We start from the raw sequence: 16,471 nt of genomic DNA on the forward strand, positions 1-16,471 counted from the left end.
ACATAATGAGAGCATTACAATACCAATACAATTCTTTCTGTTATCTCTTTAAGGGTGTGTAGGTTTTGGTTTTGCTAAGATTTTAGGTTTGAAACTCATTCACTGGTTTTATATACAAAAAATAAAAAGTAAAAATCAAGACTCCATTGGTATTGTGAGTATCCATCCATGAGCTAACTGGCTGGCTTGTCTCACAGATGAATTTGATTGCACTTCTAAATATAGAGAAAAATATATATGGAACTGTGATGGTGAAACTGCTAGCATAAGCACACAAAGTCAACTTGCATGACATTATAAGCCTGACAAAGTGAAAGCCTGCACATTACTATTTCTAACATCTGGTCTGTTTAGCTTTAAAAAAAATAGTAAAATTTAAGAGCAGCAGAAAGTATGAACAAACCATGAAGAAAAGAACCCAATATTTACCATTATAATTTAAAAGCTTAAAAAAATACAGCCACTTGTTAAACTGGAAGCAAAACAGTTTTGAAGGTACATTTTATAGGCTAAAATTTGTGAAAGAAGCAGTTGCTCTAGGGCAGGGGTGTTGTTGGCATACAACTCCCATCAACCCGGACCACTGACCTTGCTGGCTGGAGCCCCCATGCCCTGTGCTTTCTTTGGTTAAAAAAAAAATGAAGTGCCATTACTGATACCTTGATAAAAGTATTGTGAGCATGGGGAGCAAAAAAAAAAAGTGCCAGTACTCCATACTGGTGAGCGCTGTCACACACACACAAAAAGCTCTGGTCACACCTATTCTACCAGCCTCAAACACACAAAACCATATGCCAAGACAGATGTATGGTTGCTCCACACAATAAACATTGGACTTGAGCAAGTCCATAATAGACCAATTTCAGCTGTCTACAAGGCTACAAGAATGTCTGGCAAAGGCAGTAAACTCAGCTAAAACAAAGCATCTAAATGGCAAGTTTGAAGTCATTTCAAGACTGTTGTGTGACAGAGGGATGGAAAGATCTGTCGATTTCAGTTCTCTCAGTTTCTTTTTTCCAATCTTAAATTTAGTTCTCCAAATTTCTGCAGCAATTTGCATTTTTTTAATAAAAAATCTTCATGAAATTCTCCAGCATTTTAGTGCAAATTTCTCCTAACATACATATTTTTGTAGGCAGTTTTGACTAATGTACACATTTTTGCAAGCAATTTCTTGTCATATAATTTTGTATGTTATTTTTACTCATATATTCATATTTCTACACACTTACCCCTAAACATATGCATTTTTGTAAATACTGTTTGGTTGGCAAACTGCATTGCAAAATTTGAATAAGTATGAATTTTGTTGGACGGCTGTGTTTCGGTTCTCATATTGTTTTGGAAAGTGCGGATTTGATAGATTCAGCTTGAAATGCAAACTGAATCAAGTTTCTCACCCATCCCTTGCTGACACCAGCCAGCACGACGTAGTGGTTCAAGTGTCAGACTTGGACCCAGGTGCAAATCCCCATTCAGTCATGAAACTCCCAGCTGGCCTTGGGCCAGTTGCTAAGCTTACCCAACAGGCCTATTGGGAGGATAAAATGAAAGAGGGGGAAGAGAACCATGTACGCCACTCTAAGATCCTTGAAGGATGGTGTGTAAATCTAACAAATAAACTAAGTAGAGACGAAAGTTAGTGTGTAGCTAAGAGACTGAGGCCAGAATCCTCTGCACGCTTTACTTGGAATTAAGGGAGCAATCCTAACTATGGGAAGGCAGTGTAACTTATACCAGGTAATGTTAAGCCGGCATAAAGTATACCAGATCCAAATCCTGTTCAGAAGCGAGGCTACTGCTGTCTGAGCCATCCCAAGCCTAGCAGAAGGAAAACAAGCCTTTAAAATAGAGTTTGATGTACACACCCTTTTTGCCAGTGTAAATTCTGCCAGGCTGTCAGGTCATGTGACTGAACTGTTAGGATTCAGCGTAAATCCCCTGCTGCCTGGTCCCACACCCAGCAAGCCCCCAGAACACCCCTTTTGGGGACTTATGCCAACTTCAACTGAGCCAGATGAAGGATTTACACCAGCATATCTTTGGCTGAGCTGGGGTTGTGGACTGCTGGCATAGTCCTGGCTGAGCCAGAGATCTGCCCGATCCTAGCGCACTCATTCTGGCAGATTTTGGATTTGGGTTGCTCCTTAAGTCTCATTAAACAAATGTGGGATGTACTTCTAACAAATATACGGAGCACTGGGCTGCCCATCTCAAATCAGGAAATCCCTGGTTAAAATTTGGCTTCTGCTATTGACTCACTAGTGGGCTTAGGCAAGCCACAATCTTTAGGAATAACGGTCCCTTGGGAAAGGGACATAATACACACTGCCTGCAACTTTACGTGGGAGACAAAACAGTCACCACAGAACAGAAGGAAGAGGCAGATTGGGATCTATTGGGAGAACCCTGAGTGATTTGCAATTCATCAACAAGTTTCAACTTCCAATAGTCAGCTCTTTAAAAAAAAAGTTGCTAAAATGAAGAAATCTTGGGAGAAAGCCAGGAGTGTATTTTTGGTGTGGAAAGACTATGAGCTCAGTCCTGATACTGCAAACAATTCCCTGGGCTGGATATGTGCTCAGAAGCACCTAGCCCCTTAATTCTCCATGTATGTCCAGCCCACTATTTGGCACCTGGCTCCAATTAGTAGACTACAGAGCTGTAGTTCTGAAAACAAAGAAGATCTCACAAGTCTGAATTGTTCTACCCATCACTTTCTGAAGGCATGGACTAATGCATTGTCTAATTAAGTTAGCAGAATAAATTTAGAAAGTTATATTGGGGGAAGGAGACATCTTATCTTGTATGGTAATGCAAAAGCTGCAGTCATATGCACACAATTCCACTGCACTCACTGGGGCATGACCAGGACATTACAGACAAGGCTTACAGTGGCAAGTGCAGAGCTCACTGGCACAGCTGTTTCGTTTGCTCTCTCACACACAATACTGCAGTGAGAGCACACTTGCGTTGTCCCCGACATTCAGAGAAGAGGATCTTGCCATGAGAAGCAGAGGTAGAGGATAAAAGCCAACCTCAGTTTTTTGGAACAAGAGGAGTAAGAAACTATGGAGCTGACAGAGACCAAACACACACACAGAGAGAACCTGAACTTGGGAGAACACATCAAGTCGGCCAAAAACCTTCAGGAAATGAGGCATAAGCCTCAACACAGCAATTACAATTCCCAGAGTGAGAAACTATGCAGCAAGGAAAGCCAAGGACAGGGCTTGAAGGCTCTCCACAGGAAAAAAAAATTAAAGACAATAAATACACTCGGTGCACTGACTGATGATAAAAATTAAGGGGAAGCTGAATGAAGGAGGTTGATGTTCTAGAGACACCAACTAAATCCTAGATGCGCTCATGTTGCAAAATGATTGATAGATTGCAAGTAAAGCACAATAAACACAGAAGATCAGTGACAAAGAAGGTCAGCACTGGAAAACCAAAGGTCACATTTCATGTCTCACACGTCGCCAAGAGAGTTTGAAAGTAGCTAACATGGTTGTGTTAGGATTTAGGAAAGGCCATAAAGAGATAACCTCCTGCCTATCCATGCTGATACGATAAAAAAAAGTCAAGACAATCTTGAATGCTTTATGTGGAATGCAACATAATGAAGTGAGCTATCGCTGGCCCTACCATTAGGCACAGTGAAGCAAGCTCACCTCAGGCAGTAAAACTGAGGAATCATTCAAGAGCAGCAGACTGTCAGTTATTTAAAGTTTGGTTTGCCTTTTTATTGGATATATGTTCGTTGTGTGGTTGTATCATATCATTATAATGCTGATTTTGACATGCTGGATTTGTCCTATTTTAATTTGTTTGATACACACATAAAACTAATAAAATGTTATTATAATTTTACAGGGTGGGGGAGGTTTCAGTTAGAAGTATTTTATTTTTTTGCTAAAGGTATTAAAATGTCCTAGGGCCCTGGACTGACATTACTTCCACTTATAGCAGACACTAGATTTATTCTTTCTCTTCAAACTACCACTTATGATTTGTCTGGAATTCAGCTACATTAAACAAGTTGCGAGTCTCTATTTTGAAAGTGCACTGATCACAGCTATGTCTTAAGAAACTCTGGATCTATGGGTGAATGCTGTGGAGAGTCAAGTTTCCATAGAGGCTCCTTATAAAGTCATGATTAGAGAATTGGATAGTTGGACCTGTAAGCAGTCATTCCATATATAACCACATGAGAAAAAACATACATGAACCTCCCTTTAATGCACTGATTCAGGTGGCCGCATGGTAGTTCATTGTGGGGCCACAGATTATGAAGAATAAAGATGCAGCCAAACATTAGGAAAAGCTGCATTTATTCTTTTACAGTGGGTACATGTAGGAATGGTTTGACACACACTGGGAACATGTTTGACAGCTGTTGTCCCTGCTTTGCCAAATGTTTAAAACAGGTGGCATGCTGACCTGGCCAAAAGCATGTCTTGGTCTTAAAATCTTGTGCCACGTTGATGACATCAGTTGTGAAGCATGGTTAACTGTTGTCTCCATTTCACTGATTTTTGTGATGGGGGAGGAGGGGGAGGCAGGTTGTTTGAAGTCATGGAGATAATTACACCACTTACAGGCTGTATGGCTATGGCATCAGAATTCATACACTTGATTTAATAGAGCCAGACCACTGTTGTTCAAAACCAACTGAAAGCAGAGTTTCAAAATTCCTTGTACCAACTTTAACTTTTAGCAGACACAACCAAAATGTTAGGCATCAGTCTTTTTACTGGGATGAAAAGGAAGTATTTCAGGTGCCAGCATCATATTTCTATGTGCCAAGGCAACAAGACCCCTGGGATATTTCTAGCCCTGCAAATCTGCCTTTTTTTTTTCTTCATAGACATTATAATTGTAAAATTTCATAAAGGTGGCAAACTTCTTGAGTGACAAGACAATCATTTCCTTCCTTCTTCTTGAGTGACCAGACAATTTGAACAAATATATATATACATACATACACATACATACATATATACACACACATATACATATATATATATACATATATACACACACATAAATATATATATATATATCATACTTTGGACACATAATGAGAAGACATGATTCACTAGAAAAGAAAATAATGCTGGGAAAAACAGAAGGGAGTAGAAAAAGAGGAAGGCCAAACAAGAGATGGATTGATTCCATAAAGGAAGACACAGACCTGAACTTACAAGATCTGAACAGGGTTGTTCATGACAGATGCTCTTGGAGGTCACTGATTCATAGGGTCTCCATATTATTTACAGTTATACCAGCGCGACATCCAAGAGATGTGCAGATCTTCCTCAGTCTGGGCTCTCAGTCTAAGCCAGGGTATGGGAAATCTTTTTCAGTGCAAGGGCCCCATTCCTTCATGGGCACAACCTTCTGGGGGCCACATACTAGTGGTGGATGGGGCCAGAGGCCAAAGCAGACAGAACAATGGATATGACTCTTTCCTTTGTATTGTAAGCTACATTCAAGCCACGCAAAAGTCAGAGATTTTCACACACAAATCCCCACACCCAATCTTCCATCCAGGCACACAAGAGGCATTATCACAGTTCAGGGACACCTTCCAGTCAGGTGAAAACCCCTAAGAAGGGTGCTAATGAGGGATGTGTCCTGGAAAAAGGTGGTGTGGCCACAGGGCTGGATAGAGAGGCATGGAGGGCCACATTCGGCCCCCAGGCCGGAGGCTTCCCACCCCTATTCTAAGCAAGTGCAGACTCTGCTTCTCTCAGCGCCCACATTGTTGTCCACTTGGCACTGGGTAAATACAATGGTTAGGGCTCAAGGATAAAAAGGCAACTTGAAATACGCTGACATTAGACTGAGTGTGACTTTAAGGAGGAGCTTGTCATAGACTGAATTCCAAGGCTGCTTACTGCTCCAAGCCATTCGTTAAGCTCTAACTGGAACAGACTTCAGAATATTAAAGCTATTACAAAATATTAAAAAGCATAGCTGCTGAGAGGGGGAAAAAAAGAAATTTTCAGAAGCTTTAAAGGGCACTCTGAAATCTCTGGGCTTTCACATTTTCTGCCACCTACGTAAGAACTAATGGGTGGGAAAGAATTCTTATTTCAGAACATTCAGAACAGTAGGAGTGCATTCAGCTTCTAGTAACACATAGGTAAATCCCAATGACATGAGTGGCACTCATGCATAAGTAACTACTGCAGAATTGTAACCAACACCCATTGTCTTCAGATTGTCATTTGCTCAGTGTAAGCACCGAAATAGCCCATATGAACTTAAGAGCAGGGGCAGCAAATCAGTGGTCCTCCAAATGTTGTTGCAATTCAACTCCTATCAACTCCAACCAACATGGCCAAGAGTCAGGGTCAATGGGAGTTGTTGTTCAGCAATATTTGGATAGTCAGACTATTACTATCATTTCATTATTTATTAAATTTATATCCCACCCTTCTCAGAAGGAGCTCAACCCTGCTTTAGAGAGCCAATTTATGTCATAATTTATTATTTGTCCAGTGTGCGCAGCCTGCGGAGCGCTATGTATTTTACAACACCAGCATTGTGTATGGCACCTTACAGAGTTTCATGGTCAAAAATAGGTCCCAATCCCCAAGGAGCTTACAATCTGAAATGGACAATGAAGATGAGATGAGGGTAGAGAGATGAATGAATGTGAGCACATAGAGTTACACATATTTAAAAACCAGTTAGAGTTCAAAACAAAAATTAAAAGAGAGGGAGATCTGTATGCATGAGGCAAGGCCTACCAGAAGAGACAGTCTGCTAGGTTTGCCACTTTATTTACTTACTAGTGTTGTGGTACTTTTAATAGCAATTTGCAACACACAAATTTAACAGGAATTTTCCTACTAATTATCTCCAGGATACTCTTCTGTGTGTCCGGCTACTTTTAGAGGGATAAGACTGGCCAATTCTTTTTAAAAGAAGCAAAACAATTCTATATTTATAAGAGAAAGAACCTCTAGATCGAAAGCACAAGGTCTGTAATCCAGAGGCTATTCAAAGCTACTAGGTACAGAGACGGCATTCACATATCATGCTAAACCATGAATTAGCAAGACATGCACAAGCAGAAAGGAATCACTGCAAGCCTGTGGCTGGAGCACTTCTCTCACCTTCTCATATCTCATGGATGGGGAGAGGATCTGGGCAGCTTTTACTTTCAGTTTTCCTTAAAGTCAACTTCCAGTAATAGAAGCTTAATTAGAATAGAAGCTGCAGATAAGGAAATATACCACCAAGGCCAAGAGCATGCCAGTGCAGTTAATGAGCATAGTCAAGAAAGCTATTAGAAGCAAGGCGGTTTCTTTCAGAAAGCTGAAGTCTTGCCCAAATGAGAACAAAAAGGAACACAAATTTTGGCCAAAAAAGAAGGCAAGCAGACAATTAGGGATGAAAAAAAAATTCAATGAGCAGACTGGTAAGAACAACAACAAAATATATTTAAATACATTAGATGCAGGAAACTAGCTAGGGAGGCAGCTAAACTTTTAAACAAGGGAGCCAAAGGTATGTTACAAGAGGAAAAGGAGATTACAGAGCAGCTGAATGAATTTTTTGCATCTGTCTTTCAAGTGGCAGACATAAGATAGATCCCTGTGCTTGAACTGAAATTTTCAGGAAGGGAGTCTCTGGAACTGAGGCAAATAGTAGCGACAAGAGACAAGTTCAAGGACTTATTCACAAATTAAAAACAAACAAATCACTATGTAAAGATGGCATCCACCCAAGAGTGCTTAAAAAACTCAAATGTGAAGCTGCTGATGTATTACCAAAAATATTAATGTCACTTTGAAATATCTGTATCTGAGGACTGGAAAGTGGCCAATGTTACACCAATTAAGGTATGCAGGGACAATCCAAGAAATTACAGGCTGTTAGCTAATGTCGTTCCTGGAAAATTGGTGGAAAGCATTGTTAAAGAGAAGATTACCAAGCATATAGAAGACCAATCTTGCTGAAGCAGCATGGCTTCTACAAAGGTAAACGCACTCACTTTAAAAACGATTCAAACAAAATGATCCTTATCACCAGCCACGATGCATTAGCCCAAGCAGGAAAGTTTGTAGTGTGCTTCTTGAAAATGCTCAGCCTTTGATAAACACCCTGAGTATGTGAGGGAAACCTTTGGCCCTCCAGATGTTGCTGAACAACAACTCCCATCTTTCCGCCATCAGCCATGCTTGGTGGGGCTGATGAGAGTTTTAGTTCATCAACATCAGGAGGGACAAAGGTTCCCCACACTTGATCCAGAGAAAGGGAGTTCAAGAGGTAGGGAACAACCAGCTAAAACAGTTTTCTTCATGCTTTTTGTTGTAATTTGCCACTCTAGGTGCTATTCTACTAATTTAAGAAATCATGGCAGAACATAGAGATTGTTTTCTAAGATATTTTGGGCCACAGCCATACAGGGCTCTGTATATAAAAACAGCACTGTTCTGTATATAAGAACAGCATCAGTAAAGCGAAGGAAGCCTGTATTGGTTTAATGTACCTGGGTAACTCAAACCCATTGGCAAGTAGAATGCTTCATAATGCTCAGAGGACAAATCATCAAATATCTTGATCTGAATAAACAGAGACACATTGTACCAAAAATAGAATAGAAGAAGCATCAACTGTGTCTGCTCAAAAAAACATGCTGGGCTTTATCACAGCAATGTGAACTTTTCTGGGATAATCATCAAGCAAACTCAAGGCATTTCAGTTTAGATCAACTATAATTTCAGAATAATCCCATAAGAACTGACATTAAGCTGAGTTACACTGCAGGTGGAGAAATCCCCATACAAATTAAACAAATTCTGTCAAAGTTCCCAAACATTTGCAGTAGGTATGTAAGTAAAGCTGTGCAAACCACAGCTGCTACAAAATCTATAAACACTCCAAACCACTTCTTATCATAACAACATGTATTGGGTTTTAGTATTTTGAACACACATTGTCAACAGTATTTGATTTTATCCCTCTAATACATTGTTGTTTGTACTTAGTACAACGTACAGCCCATTTACTACACCATACCCCTTTTATAACCCAATGGGGCTTCTAAGCATGGCAAAATATCAGAATATTTTAAAACTGGAGTTGCCAACGTGGTGCCCCCTAGATTCTGTTGGACTACAACTCCCATCATTCCCAGCCAGCATGGCTATTGGGAAGGGATGATGGGAGCTGTAGACCCAAGAACTTCTGGAGGGCACCACATTGACTTCTCACACCTTAAAATGTAGATCATAATCACATAAAAAACACATATATTATATTTATCTTCCACAAAGCAGAACATTTTAATTACCAACAACCTGCCTGTTCTTCATTTATGCAACTTGCATTAGGTATCTCTCAAGGGACCATGAATCTTGAGAGGACATTTCTTTTAAAAATACTGTCTTGGTTAAGAAACATTTTCAAAAAGGCAACCATAGATCCATGTAAAAACACAAATATGCTATTAGTCTGGGTCAGGTTCCATAGAACTGCTTAGGCCTACACAAGGGGCTGACACTGACCCAGTGAAAATTTTAATTTGTTTTTCTTTAAACCGTGGACACCTTCCTACTATATCACAAGCTGTTTTTGAAAATCCTCTCTATTTCAAAACCAGTTTGGCTTATGATGTGAAGGGTTTGCTATTTTGAGGGGAAAAACAAGTCTACAGACCTCTTGGAGGTGGCTCTATTTCTTCAATGAGAATTAGGCCCTAATCTCATATTCTGGGGTCCCTGGCCTGTGGAGGTCTTATCATCAAGGCACTTTCTAGCTAAATTTAAACTTGAGTTAAAATTAAATTTAAATTTCAACAGCTCATTTAAACGTAAGCCACATGAATAAAAAACAGAACTGCTGGTAGTTGAAATCAACAGACAGACCTTTTACCTGCCCTCAAGACAGAAACCAATTTTAGTACCCATTTTGGCCATCAGTCAAATTTAGGGTATCTCCTTACGCGTCACCAAAACAGAGGATGAAAAAGGGTGCAGATTTGCATAACAGTTCCATGTGCCCATATATATTGTAGATGCATATATACAAATAATTACCATAATTTAAACAAATACACTACATCTCACCACAGTGGGGGAAGACTGTAACCAGGGTGATCTGAGTGCCTGCTCAGTCTGCGGCCCATCAGAGGCCAACTTCAAAGCCCCTGCTTATAGCTCTTATGTCTCTTTATCTTTAAACCAGGTGGACTGGGCAACCCTTCAAATAGAGGACGCATTCAAATTGAAAACTGTCTTCTGAACAGCCCTTCAAATACAGGACTGTCCTCTTTAACGCAGGATGCACGGCAATCCTATTTGAATTGTACCCAACCACATCTTGTTACAGGGAAAGAGAATATATCAAAGTGTTGTCTGCTTCTTTCATACATGACCAACAGGGCCTATTTTAGTTATTTATTATATTTATATTGCTGCCCATCAATAAATATTCTCTAAACAGCTTACAACTAAATAATATTGCATGGTATGGAGAAAGTGGATAGAGAATTTTTTTCTCCCTCTCTCATAATGCTAGATCCTGGGCCCATCCAATGAAACCAAATGTTGGAAGATTCAGGACAAGCAAAAGGAAATACTTCTTTCCACACTGCATAGTTAATCTATGGCATTTGCTACCAAAAAGATGCAGTGATGGTCACTAACTTAATTCATGGAGGATAAGGTTTTAAACTGCTTCTAGTCATGACAGCTCTGTACTATATCCAGTATCGGAGGCTGTATACCTCTGAATACTAGTTACTGGAGAATATAAGTGCAGAGAGAGCTCTTACACTGCAGTCCTGTATGCGGGCTTCCCAGTGGTACATGACTGGCCACTGTAAGAACAGGATGCTGGACTAGATGGCTCTTTGGTCTAATCCAGCTCCAGCTGGGGCTCTTCCGATGTTTTTATGGTTATGTCAGTATTAAAACTAAAATAAGCAATAGTGAAAATCAACAATAAACAGAAGATAGCAAAAAGCTCCCTGCAACTGAGATAGCATAAAATAGTTTAAATCCTGGATTTAACTCTCGGTAAAAAAGCCTGGGTGAAAAAAAGGCACTGAAAAGACCAGGGAAAAGGCACTCTGTAGGAAGGCTATTCTAGAGCTAGGATGCCACTACCTCAGTTTGCCTTTTTTTGTGGGAGAGGCTAATAAACTGGTTTTAGATTTTATTGTACAAGCAGCCAGAATATTGTTTTGTTGGAAAGACCAGATTTTTTGAGAAGTTGGGTTTACAGGTCCAAAGAGTCAGCCAATCAAATAAAATGAAAATCATAAAAAAATCTCTGCCCATAGAAAATTAAAACTTATCATCAACTTGAAGGCACATAACAAAAAATATGCTTTTGAACATTTGAAGCTGTCTCATACAAAGTCACACCATTTGCCCATCTTGTGCAGCATTGTCTACTCTGACCGGCAGCAGTTCTCCAGCGTCTTCGGTTGGTGTCTTTCCCACCGCTTGGCACCCAATCCTTTTCATTTTCCCAAGACCTCCTGCATGTGCTCTACCACTGAGCTTATACCACTTCTGAGAAACCTCTGAAAACTAGACTTAACAAGAGTACCAACATAGATAACAGATAAAATAACAGATAACAGATAAAAGTGGGTTGTTCTCTAGTATAGATATGAGTCAGTAGGAAGTGGATTATAGAATCAATCTGATGGCACATCAAACCACAGCTACTGCTTGTATTAGGTCAACAACTCCCCCACCTCCTCTGACACTAAAGCACTCTCCCTATAGACAGGGCCAACACCAGGCATGACAGGGCCCTTGGCTACCAGCCCGCCCTGGGCCCATGATGCCCACCAGCCCGTCCCACCTACCTCATGTATTGCATAGCCTCATGTGAATGCCGTGCACACTGTGTGCGCATGCCTACCATCAACCAAGATGGCTGTGGTGGCGTAAGCCCCTTAGGGAAGCCCCTACCACCATCGTGGTTGATGGCAGGCATGTATGTGCAGCGTGCACAGCATTCACAGCAATGAGAGAGGCAGGTGGAGCATGTGTGCAGCCTTATTGAAGCCCGTGCACTGTGTGTATTGGGGGGGTGCACAGAAGCTCCTTCTCCGCGATTTGTGGCAAGCTCAGGAGCTGACGCTGCCACAGATTGCAGAATGGGAGTGCTACACTCCCACCCTAAGAAGGGGTCCTTTAAGGGCCCCTCAGCCAGGGCCCAACCTGGCCACCCTCTGGCGCCTGCCCTGCCTGTAGAGTTTGCTCAGTGTATAAATCCATCTATATTAGGAAGGAAAACCAAGCAAATAATCAATTGGGCTTGGTATCTTGATAAACCATACAGCAGTAAGCTCTGGATTTTCAACTACTGATGATGGAACTTGACCACTCTATGCACCATAAATCAATGCTCCCTGCTCATTCAAGGGTGACATAGGTGAAAGCAGAAAAGAGGTTAACTTTTCAAAGAGAGAGAGAGAGTGAGTCCGCAGTAAAGTAGCTATATAATAATATCTGACTCTCCATCTTTGCACCTCTCCCTTAATTTACAAACCAAGCTATTATGTAGCTGCTGTGTTTGCCATTGCTTATTCTAGAAACTGGGTTAGGCCAGTCTTTAAGTTATATTAGCAATAAAACAGAAATTTGAGAAGACAGACACTGTAAAATTAACCTAGGAATGACCTAGCTAATGTATCAGGAATTCTACAGGAATTTAGCTAATACATAAAGAATTGTGTGGTGCATGTATTTTCCATGTTATCATTCATGTGATAACTGACAATCTGATACTAAGCAAATTCATTTGGAAGCAAGTATGTTAATGGGATTTACTCCCACACAAGAATGATAGAATCACAGCTGTACTTTTGTTGTGTTATAGAACTAACTATGGTACGGATTTCAACTGCAACAACGTGAGCATAGTATTAGTCAGGCCTGTTAGCCAGTTAGTGGCCTTTCAAAACTTTGAGCAGCTCTCCATCTTTAACAATACAAATACTGCAGCAACGATGGGGCACCTGTGGCCCTCCAGATGTTGTTGGACTGTATTTCCCATCATCCTTCATTGCTGGTCATGGCAGCCAAGGTTGATAGGAGTTGGGAGTCCAACAACATCTGGAGGACCAAACATTCCTCACCTCTGTATATAGTATCTTAGGTAATGGTTTGTGGGAACCTAATGACAATATGAACTGTATATTAACCAAAACAATATACACAATTTACTATTTGGAAAACCATTAAAAAACCCAATGGTGGCAACTCAGGGCAGTTATGCACGCTTAAGTCCCACTGAAATCAAAGGGACACAATAATACCTCTCTCTCCCCATGCTGGACAGTTGCATTCTTTTTTGTAAAATAAAGAGATGAATACCCATTTGGAAGGGCCAGCTCCCATTAATTATCAACCTTTTTAAATGTGATAGTTTAGCAACTTGCTTTAACTCATTGATCAGTTGTTTCAGTCATAACAGAAATCCATCTCTCTCTCTCTCTCTCTCTCTCTCTCTCACACACACACCAGTTTGCAGACTCCCAAAGGAAGCAAAACAACAAAAGCAGCAGTCAAAAGTTCAAGAAGTCAAAGCAAAACTGATCTTGTCAAAATAAGATTCAGACCACAGGGCTGGAGCTTGTGGGATGGGGGTGGAGATTAAACGTGTGTAGTGCAGAAGGGAGAGAATAGCTTATTCAGAAACAATGACACAATTGTGGTAAAAGGCAGAATTGTAATTCACCTTTCATTGGGTACCAAATAGTGTCACTTAAAGGTCACTGGCCTTTACATGCCCGCCCCCAAAAAGTGAGGGCTGGGGCTGTTACCGTGGTGCACTTGCTTTCCCATCCTTATTACTGGAGGATTATTAGGCTGCCTCTTGAAAGTTTTTACAAGAATAAACACACTTACCAAATACGCTTGATGGTTTCATTACCAGCTACTTTGCAGTCAATCCTGCATAGGTAATTATTCACCACTTTAAAAAAATCTAGCTTGCTGCATTTTAACATAACTATAAGCCCCAGGAGATCAGTCGCTTTTGAGATGGTCCCCTTTCTGAAAGATGTAGAAAGAAGCCTGGGGAGAAGGGGAACATTCCTGAAACAATAAAGGATAGAAATGCAGCATGAGGCCATGACTAAATAATAACTGAGTATCTTTCCCACCACCAGCATTGCCACAGGAGTGTCACATTTACAGTAAACGGGCACATTTTGCTGATGAAAGGATAACCAGCAAATGTGATAGAGCTGTTTTACTGGGCTAGAATGAATTTTACCTCAAATAGAAATGTTAATTTTACATATTTCACTTGAATATCACCTCACCATTCCCATCCTCTTTTTTTGCTATGACAAGTAGGCTTCACGACATAGGATTATTTGTGTATGTGGAGGGAGATGAAATTAGCATAGCAAGACATGAGAATCACATACAGTAATGCCTGCCGATTCCAGAACAGATGAGCCCAGTGGAGCATGATTAGCAGGCGATCCATTGCCTTTATATTTTTGTAGCCTGCAAAAGGCACTATGGAAGATTTCTGGATGGGATGCTCTGAAACCTGCCCCCCCCCCGCAAAAGAATCTAATACAGCCAAGAATGAAGGGGGAATCTAAACTTTCTGGGGGCTGTTATTCAACACGTGTCACTGCCAAGCAGGGTTCATAAAGGACAAGCAATGCCACCTAAAGAACAGGGACCAGGGAGAGCGAGTGCACATCTTGAAAAGCAACAAGAGCAAAATCAGCCACGGTGGCAAAGTACAATACAACAGCACCTGGTACAGCTCACAAAAAGGCATCAAGGGGCACCACCAAGGGAATTCTATCAAGAAAAAGCCAACACAGTGTAACCAGCAGTGCAGAACAGTTTGTCAAGAGGGGAGGAAGAGAAGCAAAGATTTGCCAGATGGCCCTTCTCCCCGATCTTTTGGGGAGAGAACAGGCATCCTTTATTTTAAAGAAATGTCCCCTTCCTACATATTCCTTTATTTCACGACCTAATTAGCTCCACACAACAGACACACCGGTTCCTTTCTTCTTCTTCTTCATTTTGATTCACACCAGTAACCTCAAAATGAAAAAAGCAGAGCGCCCCCCCCCCCGCAAGCACAGGCACACATACAGACGGAGAAACCAGTCTACACCAATCGGAATCCTCAAAGAGGAGACAACTGAAGGGGGGGTAAAAGAGAGAAAAACGCGCAGCGCCCATCACCGTGGCATCGCGACATTGGTATGGGGGGGATGGGACTCACCACTTGCGCAGAAAAAGCCTGCGAAGGGAGGAAAGAAGGATGGGGGGAGCGAGCGAGAGAGAAGAGGCTCAAAAAGCAAGTGAAACGTTTGGAAGCACAAAGCGAAGCGTAGGCTGCGGTAACAAAAGCCTCGAGGCTCATCCAAGCGTCCCACCGCAGCTAACAGCGACCAGCGCCTTGCAGCTTCCTTCGGCCGCAACGGTAGCAACAGCGGGCGCCGCCCCCTCTCCGGGAGAGAATCGACCTCCGGCGTCCGTTTGGGGCTCTCCCCCCCCCAGCGCGCTCACGCACGCACGCACACACACCCCTCCCGGTTCCTCCAGCTCCCCCTCCCCAAGCCCCCAGCACAACGCAGCCCCCCACCCGGGGACCCTGCCCGGAGTGTGTGCGTGCGTTTGCTGCAGTGCTTGGCCGTCGCAGCCACAAAAGCGCGCCCAGCGGCCCCTCGCCCCCGATCGCACCGACCTTGAGCGGCCTCGGGCGCTCCTAAGGTTTTGGTCACCGCCTTCCACACGTTGCAACCCAGCAGGCACAGCAGAAGCGCCGCCGCCGACCTGCTCATTTTGCCCCACCGTGGCAACAGCGGCCGCCGCCGGGGAAAGAGGAGGAGGAAGAGGCGGTAGTGATAGGAGGAAGGGAATCGCCGGAGCTGCTGCCCAAGAGGAGAGGGGGGAGGAGGCGGAGGAAGAGCCGCATCAGGGGCTGGCCCGCGCCGCACCTCCCTCCACGTTGCCTGCCGCTGCCCCTCTTGCCCTTCGCGGTTGGTGTCGCAGCTGCAGGGCGGCCCCTGCGCTGAGCCCCGGCAGCAGCCAGTGTGCCTTCCTCCCACCACTGCGGCTGGGTGGGCTGCAAGACGGGGCGCGCTGCGGGTGGGTCTCCCTAAAGAGGCATCCAGGAGGCTCCTCCACTATCAGCAGCTACTTAACCCCTTCCTCCCTCCCTTCTCCAGGCTCTCTCCGTTTCAGAGTAAAGTCCAGGGATCGGAGCGCCACCTAGCGGCTGCCTCAGAGCTTGCTTCCACAATCACAAAAGCCCGCTTCGTCGTGCAACGGTTTGCAATTGCCCCACGGAGGTGCCACCAAAACACGCCGGCCTCCGTGTGGCGAATGATGCCCGCCTCTGCTATAAAGGAAGGACCGCCGGTTCCCCTATGAACATGCATTGAGATCTTATGCGGAATCCCTGCTGTCAGTGACCTCACCTTCATACTGGGCTTTTTCTGTGGTGA

At 42.7% G+C, this 16,471-nt stretch overlaps 1 protein-coding gene across 6 annotated transcripts in view; it reads right to left on the minus strand.

Moving 5' to 3' along the window:
* Positions 1 to 16,047, minus strand: part of FAM171A1 (family with sequence similarity 171 member A1) — a 102,966-nt gene extending 86,919 nt beyond the window's left edge. For 2 of the 6 annotated variants that reach the window (XM_061587756.1, XM_061587759.1), the window contains exons 1-2: positions 15,709 to 15,797; positions 13,893 to 14,081 (exon numbers count right to left, since the gene is read on the minus strand). Coding sequence is in view for 3 of the 6 variants with exons in the window: in XM_061587759.1 (XP_061443743.1) it covers positions 13,893 to 13,914 (22 nt within the window). In the remaining 3 variants the exon portion in view is untranslated. Of the gene's footprint in view, positions 1 to 13,892; positions 14,082 to 15,243; positions 15,328 to 15,708 lie in introns of those variants that run through there. The other 4 variants (XM_061587754.1, XM_061587753.1, XM_061587758.1 and 1 more) reach the window with 3 other exon arrangements.
* Between the last annotated feature and the right edge of the window lie 424 nt (positions 16,048 to 16,471).

The sequence above is a fragment of the Rhineura floridana genome, chromosome 10 (genome assembly GCF_030035675.1).
Source record: "Rhineura floridana isolate rRhiFlo1 chromosome 10, rRhiFlo1.hap2, whole genome shotgun sequence".
NCBI lineage: Eukaryota > Metazoa > Chordata > Lepidosauria > Squamata > Rhineuridae > Rhineura > Rhineura floridana.